Raw genomic sequence first — 26408 nt, forward strand, 5'->3', positions numbered from 1 at the left:
TCCTGGGGGGTCACCTGTGTGGCAGCCTCAGGGGGGAGCAGGAACAGCTCCAGATGGGCCAAAACACAGCACAGGGAATCCCCAGAGGTGCCACTGTCCCCCAGCCCCCTGCGCTCTCCCCTCAACCAGCAGGGGGTGGCTCAGTTCCTGGGTGGAAGGGGCTGGTTGACAATCACTTGCACAACAAAATCCTTCTGGATCTTGGTCTCCTGCAGTCGCGTGCGGTCGGTGAGCAGCTTGCCTGAGAAGAACCAGCGCTGCCAGGCCAGGTCAATGCCCTCCTGCGCCTGCAGCTGCTTCTTCAGCTGCCCGATGGTGTCGCTCATGCTGGCGCTGAGGCGCAGGTCCTTGCCGGTGGAGAGGCGCACCTTGAGGGTGAACTCCCGCCGGGCGTGGGGTGGGGGCTCGGCCGGCTCCACCGCCTCCTCCTCGCTCCGCTCCAGGATCAGGTTCACCGGGGGTGCCAGGCAGTAGACGGGCAGCTGGTACCGGTTGCCCAGCTCATCATAGCACTCCGTTAGGGACCCTGGGGACAGCAGGATAAGATGCTAAAGGTGGGCATCCCCATGGACCACTCAAATGGGGACAGGGCCACCTCAAGCAGTGTGGCACAGCCTGCCTTTCTCGCCTTGGCTCTGCATGGCAGGTGGGAGCCCCTTTCTACTTCAGCCTGGGACCCCCATGTGCCCAGATATGGGACATTCAGCACACACCCCACCCAAACCCCCAGTGCTGACCCTTACCATGGGGCAGGGTGATGCTGGCTCCATCGAGGATGGCCTGGGCCAGGCTATGGTCATTGGCTTCTACAGCATAAGCAGCTGCCTTCAGGGCATCCCAGATCTCCTTGCGGCCTTCAAAGGCTGGTGCCGTGTCCCAAAACTCGTCCCGCTTGCTGCGCAGCTGCCCGTCTGTCATGGGGTAGTCACTCTTCCACTTGGGACACTCCTTCTTCAGGGGCTCATTGCGGCCTGCAGACAGGGGGATATTCAGCCAAAGGACAGAGTTTCCCCTCAGGTCCTGAGCCCCCCACCTCCCCACAACCACAGGTTCTTCCTAGAGACCTCCTGTACCCCAGCAAGAGTCTGAGGGATCACCCTGTCCAGTGAACAACAGCCCCCAATGTAGGCAGGGGTAGGTAGCTGGCCTAAGCAAGCCTGGCTCAAGATCCCACTGGCCCCACGGCAGTTGCTCCCCCAACTGTGTCCCCAGGGGGGACAAGGGCTCTTGCTTCCTTGCTTGGGGGACCAGCCACTGCCCCTTAGGGTAGCCAAAGGGCCTCGGGGCCCTCTGAGGCAGCGCAGTATTTATAGCTTGGGGAATTAGCCAGGAAATAAGCTGGTGAGTTGGAACGAGAAGGGGATTACAAAGGCTGAGCTGCAGCAAAGGGGGGTCAGGACTTCACTGTCCCCTCTGCCCACCCTGGGATGACAGGGACCAGCTGCAGGCAGGACAGCAGGTACACAGCGTCTCAGGCACCAGGGGGACAGAGGGCATCACTGCCAAGACTGCAGGTGCCCCAGCAACGGGCTGAACTGAGCTGGCTCTCCCCAAAACAGCCCCTAGCCACATCCCCACAGACCTTCTGCAGCCAGCACTGCCCAGGGATCTGAGCCACCCCAATGCCAGTCCCAGATCACCAAGCCCTCACTGCCCTGGGCTGTGGCCCTGTGGGAACAGCCCTGTCCCACCGGTCCCACAGCCAGGCCGGACACGTGGGGCAGGAAGGAGCTGTTGTCACTCCCAGCTGAGATGGGGACAATGAACGATAACAGCTCCTTCCTGTCACCCCCCTCCCTGAGCTGGCTAGGCAGCACCCCTCCTGTGGGGACAGGATGAGGGGAAAGTGAGGCTCCAGCTGGGCAGGAAGATGCCTGTGCCCACACAGCGACCTGCCAGCCAAGGTGATGCCACACACCCCAGCCACTGGAGACAGCCACCACCGCCAGCTGTGGCTGAGCCAAGTTCCCCAGGCAGCTGCTCCTGAGCAAGTGTGTGCTGACACACAGCACTATGTGACCTTTTTGATTGTACCAGCCCTGCCTCACCCTGCCCAAGACCACTGGAGCCAGCATGGCATCTGCCTCCCAGCAGCACCCACCTCAGGGGTCCCCAAGGGGCACAGGTGCTCAGCTACCCCAGGGCTGGGCACTGAGCATCCCTGGCAGGCAGCATCCTGCCCACATCCCCGGAGCAGCAAGGGCAGCCGGCTGCAGCCAGCGCTGCCAATTCAGCAGTCACGGTGCTGGGCCACAGGGATTTGCAGCACCACAGGACACGGCAAGGTCAGAGGCAACACCTGCCCCAGGAGGGCAGCGGAGAAGCGTCCACAGCCAGCCTCAAGGACATGTCTGGGATCATGTCCCCACGCTGCTATGGCCACCAGGCTGGGGCTCATGTTCTCACAGCCAGGACTCCTGGCCAGCACTCCCAGTCAGCACCATTCCCCCAGCTCTGCTTGCAACAAAGGGAAGAGGCTGGCCCAGGAGAGGCAGCAGGACTGGAGCTGTGGGGGTCGAATGTGGCAGGGAGCAGGGACAGGCAGTGGCTGCCTCATGTGTACAGACATGCCCAGCAGCCTTGCCCAGGTAGGCAGGGGCTTAAGCCTAGTCTATTTATTGCTACCGCCCAGCTGGGCCTGCACCTTCTAATCACCTCCTGCTGCTCTATTCCTAGCCCCTTGTGCAACTCTCCATGGCAGCACCACCAGACAGGTCCATCCGCTCGCTGTGCCCGGCCTCGAGCCAACAGGATCTGGCTGGCAGCCTGCTCCTCCTGCCCTGTGCCTGCAGCACCCTGCCTGTGGCTCAGCCCCCACAGTGCCCTGATGAGGGACCCCCAGGCAGGAGGATGTGACCCAAAGGCTTCCCTACCCTGGGCTTGCTCCCTGCCTGCAAGAGCCTTAGGCAGCCCCAGTTGACAGGTCCTGGAGGCCCCAGAGAAGATGTCAGCCAGAAGGCACACACCACTGCTTCCAGCAGTGCTGGCTGGTCCACCCCAGGGACAGTGCTGTCACTGCTGCCGGGAGTCCTCAAAGGACCCCTCCATAGGGGGTCACAAGAAGCCCCAGGCAGGGCAGGAGCTGGCCAGGCAGGTGGGCTGCTTAGCAGGGCCCCTGTGGCATCAGAGGTGGGCAGACAGTGCACTCATCCCACTGATGGTAGGTCCTGGTGTACTGGCACCTGCTGGCACAGGGCATGTCCCCATACTGCTGGTGAGAGCAGCTGTAGCCTTGCTTCATTCCCCATCACCTGCTGAGCAGCTCCCATGGGCTGGTGGAACCAAAAGGCAGGAACCAGCCAGGGCACCTGGCACAAGGGACAGCCCTGCTCTCCCAGGAAGGAACACACTGGAAGAAAGCAGCAGCAGCAACTCCAGCAGTATACCAGGAAGGGACCATGACCCATCCCATCAGAGCAAGTGGGGATCGAGACACAGGCTCTGCAGCCAGCTGTTGCCTGGAGCAGGAGGGGATCACACAGATCCAGATGTTGAGATCTGATCCCACCCCCATCACAGCAGCCTGAGGCACAAGGCAATGACAATGGCCCCACATCCCACCTAGCTGAGAGAACAGTCAGCCAGGAACCCCAGGCCTCACCGATACCCGCAAGAAGGCACTCCTGGGGGGCAAAGTGAGTCGGGGTGGGGGAGCTATCACCCCAATTGATACCAGCAGGGCATCCCCGGGGCAGGCTGGCACACCGGGAGCCGCGCACGGCGGGGGCGGCTGCCCACGGCACAGGCACGGGCACGGGCACGGGCACAGCCTGGCCCGGCAGCCACGGCCCCCCACACGCGCAGCCGGAGCGGCGAGCCCCGTCCCACGGAGAACGCCCTTCCCTCCCTCATCCCAGCTGCGGGCGGGGGCCGGGGCATCCCGTCCCGGGCACACGCTTCCTGCCCCTCCTCTCCCGCCGCCCACTACCGCTCTCTGCCATAAACACGGTAATTACCGGCTGCGACGGCACCGGCCGGGGAGGCGGCAGGGGAAAGGCGTGATTCATCCTACCAGCCCACGGCTTCTCCGCCAAAACTCCGCCGTACCCATCCCCGCGGCCTCCGGGACCCTCCGGCATGGCATCACGGGGAAGCGCATCACGGCACCCAGGAGTTCGGCTACCGGTAACTCCGGGGGGCCGCGGGGCCGCACCAGCCTCGCCGCTGCTCTCCGGACCGGCGCAGCCGTTCCCTGCCCCGGCCGCACCTCCCGGAGCCCCGGGGCAGCGCGGAGGCGGTGGCGCCCGCCGGCAGCCGCCGGGTGTACGGGACAGCACGGATCGCGAGCGAGCAAGACCCAGCCGTTCGCAGGACGCGCCGTGCCGCGCGGGGCACGCTGCCGAGCCCGGACCGGGGCATCCGCCACCCTGCAGACCTGCCAGGACAGTACTTCCCGGGAGGAGCCGGGAACCGGCAGGGCTCGGTTGGACGCGCAGCCCTCACCCCGCACAGCCTTCGGGGCACCGGGACGGGAGCCGCGGTTCCTGTCCGCTCCCGAGGCCGCGCACCGAACCGGGACCCTCGGGGTCCGGGAACCCCGAGGGCGCAGAGCGGCTCCTGGGGTTGTGCGAGGGGGAAGTTGTCCCGTGGCGGACTGCGCCCCTCCGGTGCCCACGTTCCTCCCGCGCCACCCCCAGGGGTACACGGGACGCCCCCGCCCCAGTGCCCGCGATCGCGGGGGTGCCCAGCCCGAACGACCCCCGCTCACCTGCTCGCTTGCGGTTGTTGCCGCCGGCGGCGGGCCGCTCCCGGCGCTGCCGCCCCACGCAGCCGCCCATGGCGGGGCCGACCGGCGGCGCTCGGCATCGGGGCCGCGCCGGCTCCGCGCTGCGCCCGCCCGTGCGCGCGGGGCCGCCCCGCCCCCCGGGCACACGTGACCGCCGGTCCCGCCCCCGCGCAGGCGCAGGCGGGGTGCGGGGGCCGGGCCGCGGCTCTGCGCGCGGGTGTCATGGCGGCCGCCGGGGTCGGGGCGGAGGCTCTCGCCACCTCCGTCCGGGACTTCGTGTCTGGGCAGCAGGATGGCCGTGCCGCGGAGGTGGCGGCAGGTACCGCGCGGGGGCGGGGTGGGGCGGGACTGGGCGTGGGCACGGCGTCGGGGCCGGCCTGGGGCGGGCGTGGGTACGGGCGGGTCGTGGCGGCGTGGGGAGGGGTTTGGGAGGAAGCGGGGGGCTGCGGGCTGGTCTGGGCAGGACAGGGCAGGGCAGGGCAGGGCAGGGCAGGGCAGGGCAGGGTAGGGTAGGGTAGGGTGTGGTGTGGTGTGGTGTGGTGTGGTGTGGTGTGGTGTGGTGTGGTGTGGTGTGGACAGAGCGTGTCTGTGGGTTGTGGGGCTGCCGTGCGGGCAGGGCACGTGGGAATGGGGAGGGTAGGGCCTGCAGCTCGGAGCTGCCGAGGAGGTGCGCGGTAGGAGCGGGACAGCCGCGAGGGTCAGGGGCTCCAGGAGCGAAGCACGTGTGCGTGGCAGAAAAATCGACGGTGGGACGAGAGCTCATGGCCTTACTGAGGGACCGTGGGAGGTGACAGTTGCAGACTACCCTCACTGTGGTTTCTAGCAAGACCTATGCATTTGATTTCGTCGGATAATTTATCTTTCTCCTTCGATCAGCAATTGGGTGACTTTGTTGCATTAGGGAAGTCACAGCTTCAGGAATGTGGCTTTCTAAGGATAAGGTGATATTTGATTTTTTGTGTGTGTAGGCAGTGGCTTCAGCATGTTTCGGGAAGGAGCTCGGAGAGCTGAGAAGGGTTGTCTGTGTATGTTACATTACATAGACGGGTACCTTCTAGAACCTTTCCCAAGGCCTGATGGCTTGTGAACTGCTATGTAGTGTCTTGGTGATGAGATGAGCTGGCAAAACAGAAAGGAAACCAGTGGCCCATGTAACACAGATTGAAGAAAATGCCAAGGAAATTGGGAGGAATTCTCTAACCTATGTGACATTCAAGATGTTGCAGAAGGGTTACGCAGTCTCCAACATATTTGGGGTATACCTGGGGAAGGATAACCTTAAAACTGCTGTTGTCACCTGCTGTCATGTTACGGAAGTGCCTGGAGAAAGCTTTTCCAAGAGAGAATTGCTCCCCTCTTGCTCCTCCCAGCTCTTTTCAGCCGTGTGGCTCTTGTGACAAGCCCACCTTCACAAACAGTGGGGCTGGCAAGTGTCCTTGAGCCCCTCTGACCTCGTACAGAACCACACATCAGAAAGGATTAAATTGCATTGTGTATCCTTGAGCAAAAGGATAGTGAGGTCTTTTCTAAGCTCATGGCCATTGTGCAATTGCTGTAACAAACACACTGAGCTTCACCAGTTTGTTGCTAAGGACTAAAATGAGCGTAACTTGGCAAGTGGCCTAAAGGCCTTGGTGCTGTCACGGGCAGGTTGGGCTGCATGGGTCAGTGTGTGGCACGAGGAGGCTGAATTCATCTTAAAAAATGGGGAGAGAAGGATACCACTGTTACAGAATCCATTACACATTCCCTGTGAAAGTTGAGCTCACATTTTGAAGGTGTGGGGGAAACAAGAATGGAAGTCCTCCAGAAGCAACTAATACCTAAAAGGACACTGAAAGAGGGAGAGACCTGTCAGGAAAGAGAGCAGCTTGGTTCAGAGTAGCAATCCAGCACAGGGTGAATGACTTCCTTCTGCTAAGTCTCTGGGAGCTACAGCAATGCCAGAATAGCAAGGCAGCCCCTCCTGGTAGAGGGATTCAAGGTGCCTAATTAACCTTGGGGCATATGTGCAGCTGCCAGATGTGAAGGCAGCAGTTTCAGGGCTCACCACTGTGCCTGCCTTGCTGATGAGGCAGGTCCAATGAGCTGTGCTGGCCACAGGCACACCACACTCACAGGCTGTGCCAGGGAGGGGTGGCCACACCGTGTGAGGCAAAGCTGGTCACACCTGGGTCCCTGACAGCACAGCGAGCTCCCTCGCTGAGCTGAGCAAAGGAGCTGCTGATCTTAGGGTGCATCAGTACCAGACTGTGGTTTGGCCATCACACTGCAGCTCTTTCCTGTTGAGTAGGGAACCAGAAGCTTTGTGTAGAGCTGCTTTCAGTCTCTGCAGACACAGAGAGGCAGAGCACCTGGCCACAGAGATGGCATTTGTCTCAGACTTTTTCTGTGATGGTGCAGAGGCACAAGGGCTCTTCATGAGCTTGCAGAGCAAGATACTGGGATGCTGGATGTGGAGGGGCCATCCAAGCTCTCTCTGCAGCCCACTCTGCTTTGGCTGGTGCAAAGCATCTGCTTGCTGTTTCACTGTTGTTTTTCTGCAGGAAATTTTGCCAGCACATCATGGCTGTCTCTGAGGGCGCCCCCTTTTCAGTGTGTGCCCGTCAATTTCAAGACCTGCTGGGCTCTTTTTCCACACAGCTCCCCTTATCTGTTCTGTTTCTCAGCTCAGGCTCCCTCTCCCTGCTGTGCCAGGCAGGATTGAAAGCTTTGTCTCTGGAGTCAGGACTGCCTGCTGTCAGAACACACTGTCAGAAAACACTGTCATCCCATCCCTAGAGACAGCTCTATGATGAACAGTGTGTCTTAATACTGGAATTAACTGCTTAGGAAGGGACAGTAAAGGCTTGCAGCAGCAGGAGACACTGGCTGGAACAAGGCCTGGGAAAGCCCATAATGAAACCTTTGGGCTTCTGAGAGGGTGAGTGCCCTGTCAGTCATGTAGGTTCAGCAGGGCAGAGAGGTGAGCAGGTCCCTCCAGAGTGCCCAAAAGTGCCCCTGGGCAAAGACAGTGAGTCTCAGTGACTGCCAGGTGATTTGGGGTTTTTTATGGGAATGCTGTTTTGTCCAGGCAGAAAGTTAGGGATGCTGCTTGTTTTCCAGCAATGTCCCTTGACACCTGACTGCAGGTTAGGGGTCTGAAGGAAGGCAGTCCCTTGCCTGCCAACATATGTCTGAGCAGAGGGCATACACAGAGCTTTCCTTCTGGGGAGGTGCCACATTGGCAATGGGTGGCAGGAATGGAGAACCTGCCCTTCTGCCAAGGTTCTTGTAAGGTGCAGCAAGCAGGTCCTTACCAAAGCCTCCTGAGGAGTGACTCTTCCCCCAGTTGAATTGCAAGAGTACGGAGGCCATAGGTGAATGAGGCAACCTGGCTAGGAATCTGAGTCAGAGTTGGAAATAGACTCCAGGAATCCCAGCATTTTATCTTCCTCTGACCACAAAACTGCCTTCATCTTGGAAGGAGTTAGTGCAGTTCTTGCACAGCATGGAGGTGATGGAGCCAAGGTGGGAAGCTGAGTGATCACTAGTGTCTGTGCTGCTTGTTCCGCCAGTTCTCCCTCAGGAAGCATCTGGAGAGCTGCCCTCTGTCTCCTCACAGCATGCTCACCTTGGAAAAGGGGGTTTTAGTATCTCAGAGAAGTGGAACACAGCAAGACTTCTCTTAGGAGCCACACATACAGCCATGCTGCAGGGAGAGGGTGAGGCAAAGTGCAGGCAAGTTCTCCACTGGCTGTCTCCTCTCAGCTCTCAGTCTCAGATGTGTTTGCAGGCAGGGCTGGAGGCAGCCCCACCAGTTGAGTGCACATGGCTCCTTTGGTGCTTGGTGAGGAGTCAGCACTGACTGGCAGTTCCCAATGCAGTGCTGGGATGTGTCCCAGCATCCATTTCCAGCAACATGCCTGCATGATCTCTCTGGTTCACTCTCTTTACCTCTTTCTCCAGGGGTGAAGGATGGAAGGTGGACAGTGCTGCAGCTTGTGGAAGCCCTGGGGTAAGAAAAGCCTTATGCAAGTTATACATTGGGTAAAGGCCTTGCAGGGGACATTCCCAGAAGGAGGCATAGTGAGAAGGACAAGTGTGCTCATCCAGGATGAGCTTCAGCACTGGATGACACATTGCAGTGGACAGGATGTTGTCTGCTCACAGAGTGGGGCTTGAGCAGTGCTTTGCCCTCCCTGGATGTGGGAGCTCTTTGGGAAGGAGCAAGGCTGGAGCAGCCCCTGATGCTCTCCCAGGACAGAGGAGAGATGCTGTGGCAGGCAGCATGCTGCAGGGCACTTTGCAGTTGGGGCTGTCCCCAGCAGGAGCTGCCTGAGCACACAGCTGCACAACACCATGTCACAAGTTGGCTGGCACTCAGCTTCTGCTTTTGTGTCCAAACTGTCATAGCCTAGGCTCCTTTCTCACAGGCTGGGGGCTGGGTGTGCCTCACTGTAAGAGGCTTTATCCTTTTTGACCCTTGTGATCTTGAGAACATGCTGCAAGAGCAATTTCTTTGGTCTGACTTGAGAGCTTGGATTTCTTTCTGCATGGTTCTGGGGCTGAGTGCACACATGCAGCACAGACAGGGGGAGAGGAGTCTGTTTGCACTCTGCCAGCAAGTCAGGTGTGGTTGGGCTCACAGAGGGGCACCTCTTTGGTTTTGTGCCTGCTCAGGATGTGCTTCCTGCTTGGATGTACCTGCTCACAACAGGATTCTTGGGCTTTCTCCCCTCCTGGCCTAGGTTTTGCCTGGAGAACACAGATCCTCGGATGCGAGGGCGAGGCATCCAGCTGTTGTCGCAAGTCCTGCTACAGTGTTACTCCCTGCTCCAGGAGAAGGAAGGTAAGGGCTTTTCTGGTCCTTGAGTGTCTGGCTGGGGACAAAGCCTGTGCCATTAAAATGTCTGTCCTGCAATTGGCAAAGAGATTGATTTAACACTGTGACAACCTTGTACACGTCTCTAAGAGTCAAAGTCCAAAGTCCATGAAGCTTTGCGCTGCAGCCTTTTTTGCCAAACTCACCACATAATTCAGGCCCCAATTGCTGGACAGCTGGGGCCCCTGACAGTGTGTGGGTGTTGCACACCAAGGTGTGCTCAGCACCACGTGGGACACATTGGGGATACATCTGTATGTCAGAATCCTTGGGTGATGACTCAGAGCAGGAAGCCTGTCCTTCACACACCAAGTCACACTGCAGCCCTGCAGCCTGACCGTGTTAACTCAGGAGGAACCCTGGGGCCTGCGGAGGAGGGGAGATCAGCATAAGGATGAGAATGGACCGGGGTGGGGAGGGGAAGATGCCCTGTTCATGGAGCCAAGGAGAAGGTCTGCCTCTGTTAAATGCCCCATAGCAGCTGGCTGGCAGCAGGGAAAGCCAGTAAGTGCTAACAAGCTTTGGCTTGGGGACCTTGCAAATGGGAAGCTGAATTTATGCCAGGAGGCTGGCTAGACAGGGGGCCTAGCTAGTAAGTAAGGTAGAGGAAGGGGAGGATGGAAGTAAAAGATGCTTAGTCCTTGGAATTTGGCTGTCTTTGGCTGCAGCCAGGCAGGGCTGAGAGCAGCTGTGCATAGAACCTTATCTACTGCAGTAGCTGGATGTGATGACTGATGGGAACTGGGGTGCTCTGGAGGGGCAGCCAGAGGTGGGGAGGTTCAGTGGGGATACTTGAAGGAGAAAAGAGACTCAGAGCAATTGAGCAAGGGGAGGGAGCTCTGTTAGAGCCTCGTGTCCCTGCTCACGCAGGTAATTTCTCAAGCGCTGCGTCAGGCTGCCTCCTGGGGGGCTGAGTTTCTGCAGCAGCTGTGGGCACAGGATGCTGCTAGCCGGCTCTTCCAGTCTGCTTCCTGCTACCACTCCCCAGGGCTGGGGTGTGCAGGCGCCCGTGGCTGTGACTCAGGGGCCAGGAACGTGTTGTGGAGCCAGGCTGGAGGAAGCCAGAACTCCTGCTCCAGCTCTGTACCCCACCCCATGACATCCTCCAGCCTCCGCTGAGCAGACTGCCACTCTGCTGCTGGTGTCTGCATCCACGTGTCTGGACAGGCCAGGGCAAACGCCTCTTGGGTAGCTCCTGCACTTCTGCAGCAGCAAGAGGTGCTGCTGCCCTGCTGCAGTTAGGCGTGGGCTGCTTACAAGAGGAGGGCAAAGGTGTTGGAGCCAGGTGGGTGCACCCAACAGCAGCAGTGTGTCCCATTCACTAGTGCAAGATGTGCTCACTCTTAATCCATCAGTTTGTGGTTGAGCTGGGGCCAGCACCCAGCAGCTGTGTTTCCTAGGGCTAACACACACCTGGTGTCTGTTTCTGACAGTGCTGCATCTGGTCCTGTTCTATGAGAGCCGGCTGCAAGACAATCACCTGGTGATTCCCTCGGTGCTCCAGGGACTCCGGGCACTGGTGAGCTCGCACCCCCAGCCCACAGTGCTGGGCTGCATCCCCCAGCAGTGTCAGCGAGATGCAACACCTGGGTATGGGTTGGAGCTCTGGGTCGAGCAGGGCCTGGCTGGGCTGTCAGCCCATCTGGCAACATTGCCCTTTCTCCTCTCTTCTGCTGTGCTTCTTGTGGAGGAGCCAGGGACAGGAGACTGTCTTGATTTCTTGTCCTGTGTTGGGTACTGGGGCACCCTGGGGAGCAGCACAGATGATGGGCATCTTATCCTGTTCTGTCTGGGGAAGGAATACTGAGCTCTCCCTCTTGTGGAAGAGGATCCTGCAGGCAGCTGCTGTGTGGAGGCAGGAGCTCTGTTATGTGGCTGCCATCATGGTATTCTATTCTTGCTTTTCTCTTCCTGTCCCCAGAGCATGTGTGAGGTGCTGTCCCCAGGGCTAGCAGTGTCTGTGCTCAAAGCCATCTTCCAGGAGGTACATGTGCAGGTGAGCAATGTGATTTCCTATCCTCCTGTCCTTGATCTCTGCTCCCTGTGTGTCCGGGAGTGGCCGACTGCCCTGAGGACTGGCCGTTCAGCACAGTGCAGTGCTTCTGCAGAGCTCAGAGACAGCTTGGATCACTGCAAGAGAGACTGTGAGAGACAGACAACAGCCAAGAATCCTGTTTGGCCCTTGTCCTCTCTTTTCTCAGCCCTAGGGCAATTATTTCCTTTTGCTCCATTCTCAGTGCCCCCAGTCCAGTTCTCCTCACATATAAGTTTGTTTCTGCTTGCAGTGCCTTGGGCAGCATGTGTGGCCCTGGTGTGACTGATAGTGCATTCATGCAGTGATGGGACAGAGTCATGTTCATGTGCCATTGCATAGGCATGTGCACACTTTGCGTGTGATAAATGGGATCTCTCTGCTAGGAAGCAGCAGCTGAGCTGCTGGGGGTCCTGCTCTCTCTCAAGGGCATGTGTTGCCTGTGGGGTAGTGGGTAGCTGTGCTGCCATGTGTACAGGATGGTTTTGATTGGTCTGCTTCTCCCTTCAGTCCTTGCTGCAGCTGGACCGCCATACAGTCTACAGCATCATCACCAACTTCATGAGCACCAGGGAGGAAGGTGAGGGAGCAGATGCCAGAACCACTCTGGGATTGCTGAGGCTGGGAAAATGACTCACTTTCACCTTCTCCAAGGGCTCTGTGGCTCTGCCTGGGAGACCTGGAAAAGGACTGTGGGGCTGGGGCAACTTGGCTGATTTAATGCCGTGTTGTGAGGTCTGATGTCCTGCACCTGCTCATGCTCCTTCTTTCTGCAGAGCTGAAAGGCCTGGGTGCCAACTTCACCTTCGGCTTCATCCAGGTCATGGATGGGGAGAAGGATCCCCGCAATCTGCTGGTGGCCTTCCAGATTGTGCATGATCTCATTGCCAAGGACTATGCTCTGGGTGAGCCTAAACCTGCCATGCAAAGCTGGGAAACATATCCCTTTTCTTTGAGCTGTTGGAGGAGTGGCTCTTGGGTCTGACCAGGCCTGGGGTGGTCCCTAACATGCTTTAAAAGCTGCAGAGCTGGCCTATTGTGGGTGCTGAACACAGCTGCTGTGCCTTTTTTGCCCAGTATCTTTGCTCACCCCCTCTCTCCTCTGTCTGCAGGTCCCTTTGTGGAGGAGCTGTTTGAAGTTACATCCTGCTACTTCCCTGTTGATTTTACTCCGGTGAGTGAGTCTGCCATGTGCCACAGCCTATACTTTATTTCTTTCTGGTGTTTTCTTAGGGGTTGTGTCCTCTCCAGGGAATGGGATGAGAGGGTGGCCAAGGGTCTTGGCTGGGCAGTGTTCAGCTGTGAGCTGTGGTACCCAGGCTGGCAGGCAGGTGCCAAACTAGCTGTGGTGACAGGCGCTGCTGCTGCCTTGTTGGAGATGAAGTGATGCAGCCTTGGCTGATGGCTGGGTTGCGATGTTTCCTGACTGGTGGGTCTCCTGCTCTCTGCTTCCTTTCCAGCCCCCCAATGATCCTCATGGCATCCAGAGGGAAGACCTGATCTTGAGCCTCCGGGCTGTACTGGCCTCCACGACCCAGTTTGCTGAGGTACAAAGCTCCCTGGGGATTCTTGTGCACCTCTCTGTTCCCTTAGCACAGGCTGCCTTTCATAGGGCTGCAGCTCCTGCTGTGACTCTGTGGGATGGGGAAAACTGGGACCAGGAGCTTGCACTTGGGCAGCCCTGTCTCCTGCTGGGGCTGGTAATGGGGAGGGTGCTGACTGACACCCTGGGAAGGGGCTGCCTATTGCAGGTACCCCTTCACCTCTGCTCTCCTGGCAGAGGCTGAACTTGCAGCCTTGCAGGGCCATGGACAAGGTGGTAAAAGGGATGAGCTGAATTAAAATGTTTCTCTCTGCAGTTCCTTCTCCCTCTGCTTATTGAGAAGTTGGACTCAGAACTGCAAAGTGCCAAGCTTGACTCGCTGCAGACTCTGGTAAGGAGAGATCCCCTACTTCGTTCAGCCTATAGCTAATCTGTGGCAGTAGCAGCTGCCAGCCACTTCTGAGCCCTTCTTCCTGCCATCCAGAGACTCTCCCTTGCAGAGCCACAATTTCCAGAGTCCTGATTTCGCCTGCATCACTCTTTCCTGTTTTTCTTGAGCGATTTGTGCAGCTCAGCATGAACCTGCCGTGATGAGCGGTGTCCTGGCACTGTGTCCTCCTGGTACTGGCTTCTCTGTGATGCTTTCTCCTGTCTTCCTCTTGCAGACTGCCTGCTGTGCCATCTATGGGCAGAAGGAGCTGCAGGAATTCCTTCCCAGCCTCTGGTCATCCCTGCGCAGAGAGGTGAGTACTGCAGGGCTCCACCTGGGCTGGGCTTCTGCTGAGCAGGAGTTCTCAACCAGACCAGGTGGGCCCCGTATCTCCCAGCAGTCGCACCTGTGACCTTGGACTGCCCCAGCTAAAAAGTGGAGGGGACAGGCCAGCCCTATCAGCATGTCCATGTGGCTTGAAGGTGCCATGCTGTATGTTCAAATCACGTGGGAAGTGAGGCAGGAGCCTGAGCCCTTCAGCCTGCATTGGGAGCCTGAAGCCCGTGGTTGTTGTCAGCAGTGGAGTTCAGCTCACCCTTTGGCCTTTCCTGCAGGTGTTCCAGACAGCGAGTGAGAAGATTGAGACGGAATGCCTGGCTGCACTGCGTGCTCTCTCTGCCTGCCTCTCCCGCTCCGTGCTCAGCTCTGATTCTGAGGATCTGCTGGATTCCTTCCTCAGCAGCATCCTGCAAGGTAGCTAACAGAGACCTGCCCCATGCAGCCAGGCCTGAAAGCATCCTTCTAGGTAGAGATGTGCCTTCCTCTTCTCTTTCAAGCCTCTTTTCTTTCTAGTCCTCACAGCAATATTTGGCTTCTCCAAGGTAATTGGCTGCAGAAAGGGAGGATAAGGGGATTGAGCTGCTTCCATCTCTGCTGGAACTGCACTCTATGTGCTTGGAGCTGTAGGAGGCTGCTCAGCTGGGGAGGCTGTGCTGCAGCTCAGAGCTGCGCCCTGGCATCACGTCCCAGCCCGCTATCCGCTGTGTCCCTGCACACGAGGCAGAGGAGCTCTGTGCCGGTGAAGCTGACGCCCAGCCTATCTCAGATTGCAGGCACCATCTGTGCGAGCCCGACATGAAGCTGGTGTGGCCCAGTGCCAAACTCCTGCAGGCAGCAGCGGGTGCCTCCCTCCGCACCTACCACCGCATCACCCACAGCGTCCTGCCCCTGCTGCTGGAGCAGTACACCAAGCACACGCAGGTGAGGGGCACCCACTGGCTCCACAGGGCCTGGGGGCAGCAGGGTGTCTAAGGATGTCCTTCCCTAGCTGTGGGTAGAGACCCCATGGGCACCCTGTGGCCTCGCAGTGCTGGGCTGAGGTGCAGCTCTGTCCCAGCAGTGACGGTGATCTGGGTTACACCCTTGTGTCCCTGTAGAGCAGCCAGAGGAGGACAATCCTGGAAATGCTGCTAGGCTTCCTGGAGTTGCAGCAGAAGTGGGGACATGTGGAAGAAGGTGAGGGTGGCTGTTTCCTCTGGAGGCATCTGCATCCCAGGAGCTCCTGGCTCTGACCTCACTTTCCTGTATGCTGACATACAAGGAAAACTCACTGGCCAGTGTGGCTGCATGTGTGAGCCCCTGCCATGTCCCAGGGACCCTGCATGATTGAGTATCAGAAGCAGCACCCCAGAAAGTCCTGTGATGGTGGCTGTGTGGTGACAGCCAGACACTGGCAGTGATTCCATGCCCCTCTCTCCAGATGAGAGCCCTCTGCTGTTGCACCAAGCCCCGGTTTGTTCTGTGGTGTTCTCGGCGCTGCTGGATCCCAGTGTGCAGCTGCAGCTGGTTGGGATCAAGGCACTGACTGTCCTGGGCTCCCTGCAAGGTTGGTGCCTTTTTTCCCTTGAGACAGAGGGAGGTGTCACCGTGTTCTCAGAGACACGGTGGCTGCTGGGACATCCTTGTCTGCTGCCTGTAAGTGCACAGGAGTAGCAGCAGTGTGTTCTACCCAAGCCATGAGCTCCAGGGACATTTGGTCTTTCTCTTGCCTGTTTGTGCTGGGCACCTTTTATCTCTGGCATTTGGTGTGCTGCTGCATTGCTGCTGGCCTGGATGAGGGGGAAGGAATCCTGTCCAGTGCACCAGCATCTTTGCCTTTGGCCAAGGGTAGCATTCCTCTATGGCTCTTGTTACAGGCTTCCTGTCTTCCTCTAATTTGGAACTGGTTGTGGATCACCTCATCCGTCTTGCTCTGCATGAGGAGGATTCCCAGAGCAGGTGAGGGGAGGGCTGGCATCACGCCCACACTGGGAGGAGGAAAAAGCCTGGCTTTGCTGTAGCCTGAGGGAAGGCACAGGAACTCTCTGAACAAGAAGACTGCATGGAATAAGCCAGACAATTCATGGGCTCAAAGTTGAGCCTGTCAAAGCAGGGGTTCTGCTCTGCCTACCTGAGGGGTGAAAAAGGCAAGTTGCTGAGAAATGGGGTTCTGGAGACACCTTCTGGCCAGGTCTGTGCAGTTGGTGTACAAGCAGCCCTGGACTTGCAGTCCTTGCATCACCTTTCCCATTCTCTTTTCCCCCTGGCAGTGAAGCAGCAATGGAGGCAGCTGGGTCCCTGGCCCCCGCCTACCCAAAGGTTTTCTCTGGACACATGGTACCCAAGCTTGAAGAGGAGCTGCAGTCAGGTAGGGCTGGGAAAAGAGTGGTGACTGGTTTTGGGGTAAAGCCTTTTCCATCCCCATTGGGCTCCTGCCAGGCAGTGGGGCTGTGTTATGTGGTGTAGGTCGGTGGCTGTCCTTGGGGTTTCCCAGCACAGGCACTGTGTGCTGGCACAGGGAAGGCTGTGGCTGGTCTGGCAGCCAGCCTGTGTGGGGCCAGGGCCACCCTTGTGAGAAGGAGCTGCCCAGCTGCAGAGCAGGCAGAGTGCCTTGAGCCTGGCATGGGCTAGGTCTGCTGTGCTGCTTCACCCCATCCACCCTGGCAGGGTCTGGGCCCTGACTGTGCTTGAGTGGGGTGTCCCCAGATCCTCCTCTGAGCTGTGTTTCCTCTTCAGAGCGGGAGGAGAGCTACCACAAGCGCCAGTCCTTGCAGCAGCGCTGCCTGCAGGCCCTGGCAGCTGTGTCCACCCACACCAGCATCGTGAAGGAGACTGTCCCCATCCTGCTACAGCATCTCCAGAAGGTGCAGAAAGGTAATGGAGCTCCTGCAGGCAGCTCCACAGAGTGTGTCTGGGCAGGAGCTTCCTCTGTTACTGGTGATGGCTGGGAGAGAGCTGGAATGGCAGTGGTACAAGGAATCCACACCTGGGCTGTGAATCCCACTGGTGGAGTGGGAGTCAGAAGAGCTGCATTGTCCCAGGATCCTGGTGCAGATCAGGGGGCTGGGTGTTGAGGCTGTTTGACTTGGTGACTGTGCCCTGCAGAGACTGAGGCCAAGAACACCCAAGACGTGATCTCTGTGTGCCAGAGCCTGCACCGTGTGGCCCTGCAGTGCCAGCAGGATGCTGAGGGCTGCTGGTACTTCCACCAGACAGTGGTGCCATGCCTGCTGGCCATGGCTGTGCAGGCAGCCATGCCAGGTAAGTGCAGGGCTGGAGTGGGAGAGGGTAGAACAGGCAACTCCCGGGCTCTCAGGGGTCCCTGATCCTGCAGTCAGTGCCACTGCTGATGCCTTTTGGCACCCGTGGCTGTCAAGAGTGGGCTTCACTGCTCCCTGCCCTTGTCCCAGAGCCCTGCCCCACTCTGGTGTGCATTCAGGGGGCTGTGCCTGCCTCCTTCTGAACAGCAGGCTCCAGCAAGTTCCATTCCTCCCACTACCTGCAGAGAGCACCCATACACTGCCAGGCAAGGCACTGCTGGAGGAAGAGGTGCTGGCTGCCATGATTCCAGTCATCAGTGCTGCCACCACTCACCTGAGCCCTGAGTGAGTGAAGCTGGGGCAGGCAGCTGGGTCCTCCATCGTGGGGAGGGAGCAGGCTGCATGCCCTCTGCTGCTATCTGTACAGGGTGGCCCTGTGCCTCCTGGGCGGTCTCTGGTGACCCTTCCAGAGCAGCACACTACAATGTCTTTTCCTAGGCTGGCTGCCCAGAGTGTGTCTCATGTGGTGCCCCTCTTTCTGGATGGAGATGTCTCCTTCTTACCCCAAAACAATTTTCCCTGCTCCTTCCAGCCTTTTGGGGTATGTTTGATTTGGGCTGGGGCACCAGAACGAGGATGTTTGCATATGCTGGCAGCAAGGACTGTGATGACATGGACACTGTTCTTCCCTTGCAGGATGGGGAGCACTTGGAGGCACAAAGACGCCTGATCGCCCTCCTCATGGCCTTCGTCTGCTCCTTGCCCCGCGATGTACGTTGATGGGGAGCCCTGCCCAAGCACCCTCCAGCCTCTGTCCAAACCAAGCTCCATGGACAGACTGAGGGAGCAGCTGCAGCCCTGGGCCATAACACGTTCTGTGTCTCTTCCAGGTGGCAATCCCTCAGCAGGAATGGCTGCTCCGGGAGCTGCTGGCATTGAGCTGTTCCTCCAACTGTCCCTTCACGGCCACCACAGCTGCCAAGTGCTTTGCAGGGCTGGTGAACAAGCACCCAGCAGGTAAGGGGGCTGGGGCAGATGCCAGGTGTCCCTGCCCACTGCTGACAGGAGGAATGGCTCAGCTTGGCCCTTCCATCCCCAGGGCAGCAGCTGGACGAAATCCTGCAGCTTGCAGTGAACAAGATGGAGCCCAGCCTTGCGGAGGGGCCCCGCCGAACGCAGGCACTCACCCTGCTGCTCTGGGTAAGGCCTGTCCTGGATGAGTGGGGCAGGGGGGCTGGGGGACCCAGCCTGGCACTGACTGTTCTACCTGCACAGGTGACCAAAGCCCTGGTGCTGCGCTACCACCCCCTGAGCTCTTGCCTGACAGACAAGGTAGGTGGTAGTGGGGCTGGGCGGTCTAAGAAACCTGCCTTGCTCCCCCATGGCTGGCTGGGGACCCTCAGGAGCAGGGCACTGTGTCTCAGGGCTCTCTCCCTCACAGCTGCTGGGCCTGCTGGGTGACACAGAGCTGGGCCCTGCCACAGCCGATGGCTTCTCCTTGCTCATGGCTGAGTCCCCGGACGTGCTGCACAAGGGCTGCCATGCTGACGTGCGCATCATGTTCCGCCAGCGCTTCTTCACTGACAACGTCCCCAAGCTGGTGCAAGGCTTCCATGGGGCTGACCCCGGTGAGTGGCCACCCCCAGCCCAGCCTCACCACGCCTGACCCTTTACAGGGGACCTGAGCCACCATCTCCTCCTTCTGCAGGCTGCTTGTAACCATCTCTGCTCTCCACAGATGTGAAGGCCAATTACCTGAAGGGCCTCTCCCATGTGCTCAATCACCTCCCCAAACCTGTGCTGGTGACAGAGCTGCCCACGGTAAGAGCCAGCCTGGGTGGCAAGCAGGGTGAGCTGTGATATTGTGGAGTACATGGTTTGGGATTACTCATGACTCCTGTGTTCTCCCTCTCTCTGCAGCTGCTTTCCCTCCTGCTTGAGGCCTTGTCCTGCTCAGATCGTGTAGTACAGCTCTCCACACTGAGCTGCCTCCACCCACTGCTGCTCGAAGCTCCCCAGATCATGAGTCTGCATGTCGACACACTGGTCACCAAGTTCCTCAACCTCACCTCCAGCCCCACTATGGTGCGTGCACCCCCTCCTTCCTCCCTGCTATGCCCCTCTCTCCTGCCCCCTGTGCTGCCCTCATCCCTGTCTGTTCCAGGCTGTCCGCATTGCCGCCCTGCGCTGTGCCCACGCCCTTACCAGTCTGCCCACAACAGTGGTAAGTGCTTCTGCAGCACCCTGCTGCCTGCTCCTGTGTGTAGAGGGGCAAGGGCTCCCAGACCTCCTGGGGGCAGCCAGCATCCATTTCTCTCACAAAGAGCCCCTTCTGTCCTACAGCTGCTCCCATACAAGGGCCGAGTTATCCGGGCACTGGCCAAACCTTTGGATGACAAGAAGAGGCTGGTGCGGAAGGAAGCAGTGGCAGCACGTGGAGAATGGTGTGTGGAAGTAGCTGCTGAGGGGGTGCCAGCGTGTAGGGGATGTGGCTGATAGTGCCATCTCTGTCCCTGCAGGTTCCTGCTCGGGAGCCCAGGCAGGTGAGCACCCTGTGTCCCCTCCCTGTGCTGACCAACAGTCTGACCAGCGCCTCGCTAAGCCACCAAGTCATTCGACCAAATGCCACGGACCCCCTGGATCCTCAGAGCCCAGGAGTGCCCCAAGTGCTAGGGCTGGAGTGTGCAGGCCAGCAGACAGCACCCCTCACTGCAGTCCCTTCCCAGTACCCACAGCAGGGAAGGAGCTATGCTGCTTGTGGCTTGCCCACCCTCTACTGCAGCCAGGGACAGTGATGGACAGCCCCTGCCACATGTGAGTGGAGAGGACAGGTCTGTGCACACGTGTGGTGTGTGACAACCCATGTACCAGAAGAATAAATATATCTGTTTTGATAATGCTCTGAGGGTCTCCATGCAGCTCAGGCTGGGTCCTCAGTGCTCTTCTGTGTGTTCAGCTGCTTAAGATCCTGCTGGTTATAGACTCTTCCTTCTCTTTTAACACTGTTGTCCCTCATCTCCCATGCCCAGAAGTCCATGTCCCCCCACAAGATAACACAAACAGACTCCCTTAAAAAAAAAAACAGTATTTAGTAATGGTCCTAAAAAGACTCCCCGGGGAGCACTTGGGGGTGCCATCCTCTGCGCCCAGCCCTTCAGAGAGCTGAGCTGGGCCAATGCTGGCCTGTACCTGTGCTAATGAGGGCAGCACTGTCCAGCTGGAGCAACGAGCAGCAGCTCTGCCACCTCACCCCTGGGCTGCCTGCAGCCATCAAGAGCCAAGAGGGCAGGTGTCCAGGCACCAACGCTGTCCATAAGAGTTCCCCATGGCTCTGGCTCCAGTCAGTGATATGTGCCAGCCTTCTGCCAGGCACTTTGGCCAAAGGAAGCTGCAGTGTGGAGTGGGTTCCCCACGCGCTCCCCTGCCTGCAGGAAGGGATTTCCAGAGCACAGGGCCTCAGATTGCCAGGAGTGGCGTGCGTTGCTCTGTCACGCAGGGAGGCAGGTCCCAGCTCAGGCCTGTCCCGTGGGGCAGGTGAGGAGAGGGCAGCAGGACACGGGTGAGCCAGTGCCTGTGGGGAAAGTGAGGCCACAGCCAAAAGGTGAAGTCTTGGTGCTTCTCAGCTCTGAGGAACCATATCCTGAGCTGCCACAATGGCTGAGCTTCTCAGCTCAGATTGTCTTGGCAAAGGTGTGCTGGGCATGCCACCTTGTCACCAGACAGGGCTCCCGAGGCACAAGGCCCATGATGTCCACGTCTTCCACACCTTACCAAGCCCAGTGCAGTGCAGTGTGGTATCAATGTTTGCTGTTGTCCTCTCCCCCAGCAGCCCAAGGAGAGCCCCTGTTGTCCCTACAACCCCAAGGGCTGCTGAGCCACCACCTTCTCAGGCAGGGGCTTCCCCAGGATTTTACCTTGGCACATCCACACCGAGGAACACCTTCCAGTTATCCCAGCTGCCATAACTGTAGGGGTTCCTGAAGACCTGTAGGACAGGGAGAGGCACATCACGTCTGGCTCTGCCCCAGCCAGCCCCCGTGCCGTGGGCTAGGCTCACCTTGCCTTTCTTCTGCAGTCTCTGCCTCTCCTTTCTGTTGATGTGCCGCTCGATGCTCGTTTCCCCGCGAGTAATGAGGGCAGCGTGCCACAGCGTCAGGGCACCCAGGGCCAGTGCCACCGAGCTAGGTATGACAAGGGACAGCAGGTGGAACACAGGCCTTCCTTCCCTGGCACTGCAGCTGGCGGGGGCTGAGACTGTCTCCCCACACCCACAGCCACCTAAGTGGGTCGGCTTGTCTAATCTCCTGCGACAGACAAAATCTCTCCTTCCCTGTGGCCCAAAGGCTGGCAGGGCAGCAACATCTGTGCTAGAGTGAGCAAGCCCAGCTACAGGCAGGTAGATGGCAAGCAATGTCACAGGCTTCATTCTGTTTTCCCCAGCCCCTGGGCCCCCTCACCTGCACAGGACCCAGAGGTAGACCACACTCTTGTGGAAAGCTCTCTGGCGGAAGGTGAAGGTGGGTGGTGGGGTCTGGTAGTATGTCTGAAAAAGGACCAGATGGAGAGGATTACCCAAACTGCTTTACAGCTTGAAGCCAGACAGGGATCTCTGCACCCTTCCCTGCTGCAGAGCTTGGACAGCAAGAAAGGATTGCAGCTGGAACTAATGCAACAGCCAGGGTGAGGGGGAGGCAGCTGGGATAGCCACGAGACAGACAGACAGACACCCAGAGCTGGCACAGGTGTGAGGAACAGTGGGCTGGAGGTGAGGGGGCAGGGAGCAGCCATGGGCCTCATCAGGACACTGCAGCTGGTGGTCATGGAGAGATGTGTATGTAGTGCTGCAGCTTCACCAGGAGACCATGGCCTGAGTAGCACATGCCAAGAAGCTGTCACCAACCCAAGCCCCTGGAAGCTGGGTGCAGAGAGGCAGACCCCAAGCTGCTGGAAGCATTGTCCGTAGCAGAGCTGCCTGACCAGCCCCAGCTCTCTGAAATGTGAGATGAACATGGGGGCTGGTTCTGATGTGGGGTGCTCCTTGAGAACGGAGCCCCAAGCAGGACCCAGCCTGCACAGCAGCTCTGCTCCACACTGCCTGGAGCAGCTGGGGGGCAGGGATGTCCCACCTGGTTGGCAGCCACCTGCAGTCTCTCCTTCTCAAGCAGTTTCATTCTCTAGGGGGACGGAAAACAGGGCACCAGTTATGTGTCTCAGAGGAGTGGGACAGGGACCCTTCCCCTCATACCCCACAGGACCAGAGCAGCTGGGGGCCTTGCAGGAGGAGGAAGAGGAGAAGCACAGTCACTATATGGCTGGGGCTGGCCCAGCCTTGTTCTGCAAGCTCAGCCTGGGGAAGCCAGGCAGTCTTGGTGCATGGCAGGAGAAGCTGCTCACCTCAATGGCTGCGTAGGCATCCCGGAACATGTCCCAGCCGCTGATGCTGCAGTAAATGCAGCCCATGGTCATGAAAAAGCAGAAAGAGAAGAAGTAGCGGTGGTTGTAGTGGCCCACACAGTTGTTTAGCCAGGCTGCCTCTGGGGTTAAAGGTACATAACTGTGACAGACCATGGGTCCAAATCCAACCCAGGGACCAGGGCAGTTCTTCTGGGCCCTGCTCCCATCACCCATTCCTATGCTGGCTGTCTCCTTGAGAAAAGGGACTGGGAGAGAAGGGGGAAGCAGTGCTGCTTCCCCCCAGGAGTGTGCCATGAGTTAGTACTGCAGAAGGATACGGCAGTGGTGGTCCATCTTCAGCACACACCTGGGAGAGAGGAGACCGGTGCCAGTGTCAGAGCCAGTGCAAGGGGTGTGTTTGGGAGGGGACAGGCACCCCCCAGCCCTGCAGGCTACAAGCGACAGGGCAAGGAGGTGGCAGAGCAGAGGGGAAGGGCCCCTGTCTCATACTGGGGCAGGCAGGGGGTGAGGAACAGGGTTCCAAAGGCTGCCCCAGGCAGAGGGAGGGTGTCCTACCTGTTGCAGATGCTGCAGTGATGGGTGCGAGCTGGCTTAGGGGCAATGCATTTCCTGCAGATGGACACACCAGTGAGGTCGTTCTTGGCCTGTGCACAGATCAGAAGAGATTTGTGCATCTTAAACACTGCATCTTGCACTCCTGCTCTCCTCTGTGCCACCCCACTGCCTCCCCACTCTGCACTGCCCAGGCTAGCTTCCCCAGTTTAGAGACATCCTGCAACAACATCACCAGGCTGTTCCCAGTGACCATCTGTAGCTCACGTGGTGCCTCACCTGTGGTGGGTGCCCAGGTGAAGTGGTGATAGCCATGTAGTAGTGGAAGACAATCATGATGAGGTTCCAGTGTCCATAGGCGAGGTGCCAGCATATCCAGGCAGGTGTGTAGGTCTGCAGGATGAGGGGCAGCAGGCAGATGTACACGATGGCCACAATAGAGCTCGTCAGCCCGATCACCAGTGCCACAAACACCTACAGGAAAGAGACCTGGTCACTGGAGTGGGCAGCGCCTGCCCCTTGCTGCCTGGGAAGAGGCATGGGCAGGACAGAGCCAGAGGAAACCAATCTGAACCACACACTGAGGTCCCAGCTCACTTCCTGCCTGAAGCACAGGCAGCCCTGAGCCCGTTGCCCCAGCACCACGTGCACCCTGCCCCAGAGGGGGACTCACCACACCAAACCATCGGGTGACATGGTCCACCAGCCAGTAGACCGGCTCGAAGAGAGAGTCAAGCACCACATCGCCGTTGGTGAAGGAGTTGTAGAGCAAGGAGCGGAGGCAGAGGTGCCCGTAGTGCCACAGCTGCTCCACCTGCCGCAGCAGCCTGAAGCGCCGCCGCCGCCCCAGCCGCAGGCACTTGAGGAGCAGGCGCATCACGGCGGCAAACATCCGCTGCCGGCTCCTCATCCCTGCCACACCACGCCTGGGGGGACAGGAGCTGGGCGTGGGCAGGCCACCCTGCTGCCTGGCTGTCCCCGACGCGCTGATGCCGGCAGTGCAGCTCCCTGAGCTGACGAGGATGCCGAGCTGGAGAAGCTGAGCTCCTGAAGGCTGCGGGGCCGCTGTCGCCGGGATGTCTCTTTGCACGGAGCAGGGGGCACAGGCCCCTCAGCATCTGGGCTCAGGTGCTCTCTGGTCCCATCTCGTCTTTCCCAGCGGGGAGGGGGCCGGGGGAATGACACGGAGAGTCTGACTCAAAGGAAACCAGAGAAGGCATGAACATCCAGGATGCTGGGCCATTTCCAGGGATGATTTCAGCCCTTCCCAACATGTTCATGAACAGGGGAATCCACACAACAAAAATGTGGATGAGCCAGTAAAGGATTATCCCTCCTCTCCTAGTCCCTCCCTAAAGTGAAGGATGCTACTTCCCTTCACCTCAACTTCTGGACCAAGTTGCTGAGGCCACCCTCACAGCTTCACAGCCTCACTCCAAGAGTCCCAACACTTCCTCTTTCTCCTCGCCTCCATCCTTGAACAGTGCCCCACACCAGCAAATGAGAGGCCCAGGGACAGCCCCGGGCCAGTGGTCCCCTGCCTGCTGAGCCCCTTGTCCTGCCTGAGAGCTTTGCTGGGAGTGACGAGGAACCCGATCTGGCTCAGCACATGGGAAAACGATCTGCAGGGCTGGGGGCCCCAGGCACCCGTGCAGGCAATACCCATCAATATTAAGCAGCAAGGCTGCCCCAGGGTCCTGCCAAGGCACGTTCTGAGCCTGGGCCAAGCACTCGCCCTGGCCTGGTGCCAGGCTCTGGTGCCAGAGCTCAGAGTCCCTCCAGCAGGGATCGTCTCTCTGCGCTGCTGTGCCCACCAACACAGCCCCTGGGGAGCACCAGGGAGGGTGAGGGCAGAAGCTGCAGCATCCAGATGGGCTGCCCAAAGGAGACAGGGCTCTCCCCCACCCTGCCTGAGGAGTGTGGGGTTGACCCCAAGGTTGGGATGTGCTGGATATGAGGACCCCAGACCCAGCAGCCCATTCCAGGTCACAGGCAGGGCTCCTGCCCTGGTATGGGAGAGGTGGGATATGCAAACGTTTTCATCACTCTTTTCTCCACATCTCCCCTTTGGTTTGCCAAAAGCTTTTCTTTGAAACTCAGCAGGTGCAAAGTGGAGCAACAACTTCCTGCCGTGCAGCCTTTTGGTGGCACACATCCCTGTGCTGTCAGTGTGGTAAAAGACAAAATACTGCAGCCAGAAGCAGGTATTGAGGTCAGCCCTTTCTTCCAAAGACACAGCACCTTCCTGCCCCCCGAGAAGCTTCCTCACCTACAACAGCGGCAGCTGCTGGGCAGGGAACCCACAGGGGAGGCAGCCAGCCTGCTCCAAAGCAAGACCCACTGTCCCCAGGCAGCTGCCTGAAGACAGCAGCACAACCACAGAGATGAGACTCCAGTAGAGTCATAAAACTTTCCTCCGCCCAGCCGGGCACTGGGATCCAGCCCTCGCCCTGCCCATGGCCGTCCCCACATCCCCGCGGGGCACCGAGCCCACGGGAATGGGACAGCAACCACCAGCACAGACAAGAGCACTGCCAACCTTACAGCCGAGGGGTGGGGATCCTTGGATTTGGCCCCACCCCAGGCAAAGAGGAGGCCTTCCCGTGCCAGCTCCAGGCACCCAGGCGCAGCCCTGTGGCACCCTCCGGTGGCTGACAGCGCTCGGCTCCCCGGCTCAGCAGCACCCAGCCCCACAGCGCCAAGACACTTTCCGCCATTCAGCCCCATCCTCAAAGGCTGCCCTCGCCTACAGCCCCACCGCGTCCAGCCCCGAAACCCCGGCCCTCCCTGCCCCGCAGCATCCCGGCCCCTCCAGACCAGCAGCATGCCCCCGCTGCCTCCCATCCCAAGCGCACCCCATGGCCACAGACCCTATGGCCACAGATCCCACGGCCTCCCGGCTCCGCACAGGCACCTCCTGCCCCACAACACACGGAGCACCCCCATCGCCTCCCGGCCCCCGCGCTCCCCGCCCCAGAGCACCTCTGTATCGCCGCCCAGCCCGCCCAGCCCCACGGCAGCCACAGCTCCCACAAGCCCAGAGCCTCTCGCAAGGCCCTGACACCCCCACCCGCCGCCGCCGACCTGGGCCCGGCGCCCGCCGCCTCCATGCCCGGGCCCTGCCGGCCCACGGGCAGCGCCCGCGCACAGCATGCCGGGAGCACCGGCTGCCGTCACCGGACTACAGCTCCCAGCATGTCTCACGCCGGGTAGGCGAGAACCAATAGCCGCGACGCTTACAGGGCAGCATTGAAGTCTGGAACCAATA

At 59.2% G+C, this 26408-nt stretch overlaps 3 protein-coding genes across 7 annotated transcripts; 1 reads left to right on the top strand and 2 right to left on the bottom strand.

Moving 5' to 3' along the window:
- Positions 1-21: 21 nt before the first annotated feature.
- UBTD1 (ubiquitin domain containing 1) lies at positions 22-4815 on the bottom strand. Its single transcript, XM_066554751.1, has 3 exons — positions 4709-4815; positions 744-971; positions 22-526 (listed from the first exon to the last, which is right to left on the bottom strand). Exons 1-3 carry the CDS (start codon positions 4776-4778, stop codon positions 141-143), a joined length of 684 nt encoding a protein of 227 aa, XP_066410848.1. The 5' UTR covers positions 4779-4815; the 3' UTR covers positions 22-140.
- Positions 4816-4937: 122 nt separating this feature from the next.
- MMS19 (MMS19 homolog, cytosolic iron-sulfur assembly component) lies at positions 4938-19832 on the top strand. Of its 2 annotated transcripts, XM_066554318.1 has the most exons (31): positions 4938-5045; positions 8675-8723; positions 9457-9557; positions 11024-11109; positions 11512-11586; positions 12133-12202; positions 12399-12527; positions 12735-12796; positions 13083-13169; positions 13482-13556; positions 13831-13908; positions 14210-14348; positions 14701-14855; positions 15032-15110; positions 15355-15480; positions 15791-15872; positions 16184-16281; positions 16650-16787; positions 17019-17174; positions 17419-17518; positions 17672-17774; positions 17870-17944; positions 18064-18190; positions 18273-18373; positions 18449-18505; positions 18615-18801; positions 18912-18994; positions 19094-19258; positions 19338-19397; positions 19517-19617; positions 19693-19832. In XM_066554318.1, the coding sequence occupies exons 1-31, from the start codon at positions 4949-4951 to the stop codon at positions 19718-19720; spliced, it is 3069 nt and encodes a 1022-aa protein (XP_066410415.1). In that variant the 5' UTR covers positions 4938-4948; the 3' UTR covers positions 19721-19832. The 2 variants fall into 2 exon arrangements, with proteins under 2 accessions (XP_066410415.1, XP_066410416.1); XM_066554319.1 differs by lacking the exons at positions 18912-18994; positions 19094-19258; positions 19338-19397; positions 19517-19617; positions 19693-19832 and having other exon boundaries at positions 18278-18373; positions 18615-18760.
- Positions 19833-20518: 686 nt separating this feature from the next.
- ZDHHC16 (zinc finger DHHC-type palmitoyltransferase 16) lies at positions 20519-26298 on the bottom strand. Of its 4 annotated transcripts, none has more exons than XM_066554321.1 (11): positions 26225-26298; positions 23814-24332; positions 23420-23614; positions 23144-23232; positions 22906-22934; positions 22568-22701; positions 22300-22347; positions 21631-21716; positions 21231-21354; positions 21088-21158; positions 20519-20744 (listed from the first exon to the last, which is right to left on the bottom strand). In XM_066554321.1, exons 2-11 carry the CDS (start codon positions 24048-24050, stop codon positions 20630-20632), a joined length of 1128 nt encoding a protein of 375 aa, XP_066410418.1. In that variant the 5' UTR covers positions 24051-24332; positions 26225-26298; the 3' UTR covers positions 20519-20629. The 4 variants fall into 4 exon arrangements, with proteins under 4 accessions (XP_066410418.1, XP_066410419.1, XP_066410417.1 ...); XM_066554323.1 differs by having other exon boundaries at positions 20633-20744; positions 21236-21354; XM_066554322.1 differs by lacking the exon at positions 22300-22347.
- Positions 26299-26408: the final 110 nt, after the last annotated feature.

This window comes from Molothrus aeneus, chromosome 8, assembly GCF_037042795.1.
Source record: "Molothrus aeneus isolate 106 chromosome 8, BPBGC_Maene_1.0, whole genome shotgun sequence".
Lineage (NCBI taxonomy): Eukaryota > Metazoa > Chordata > Aves > Passeriformes > Icteridae > Molothrus > Molothrus aeneus.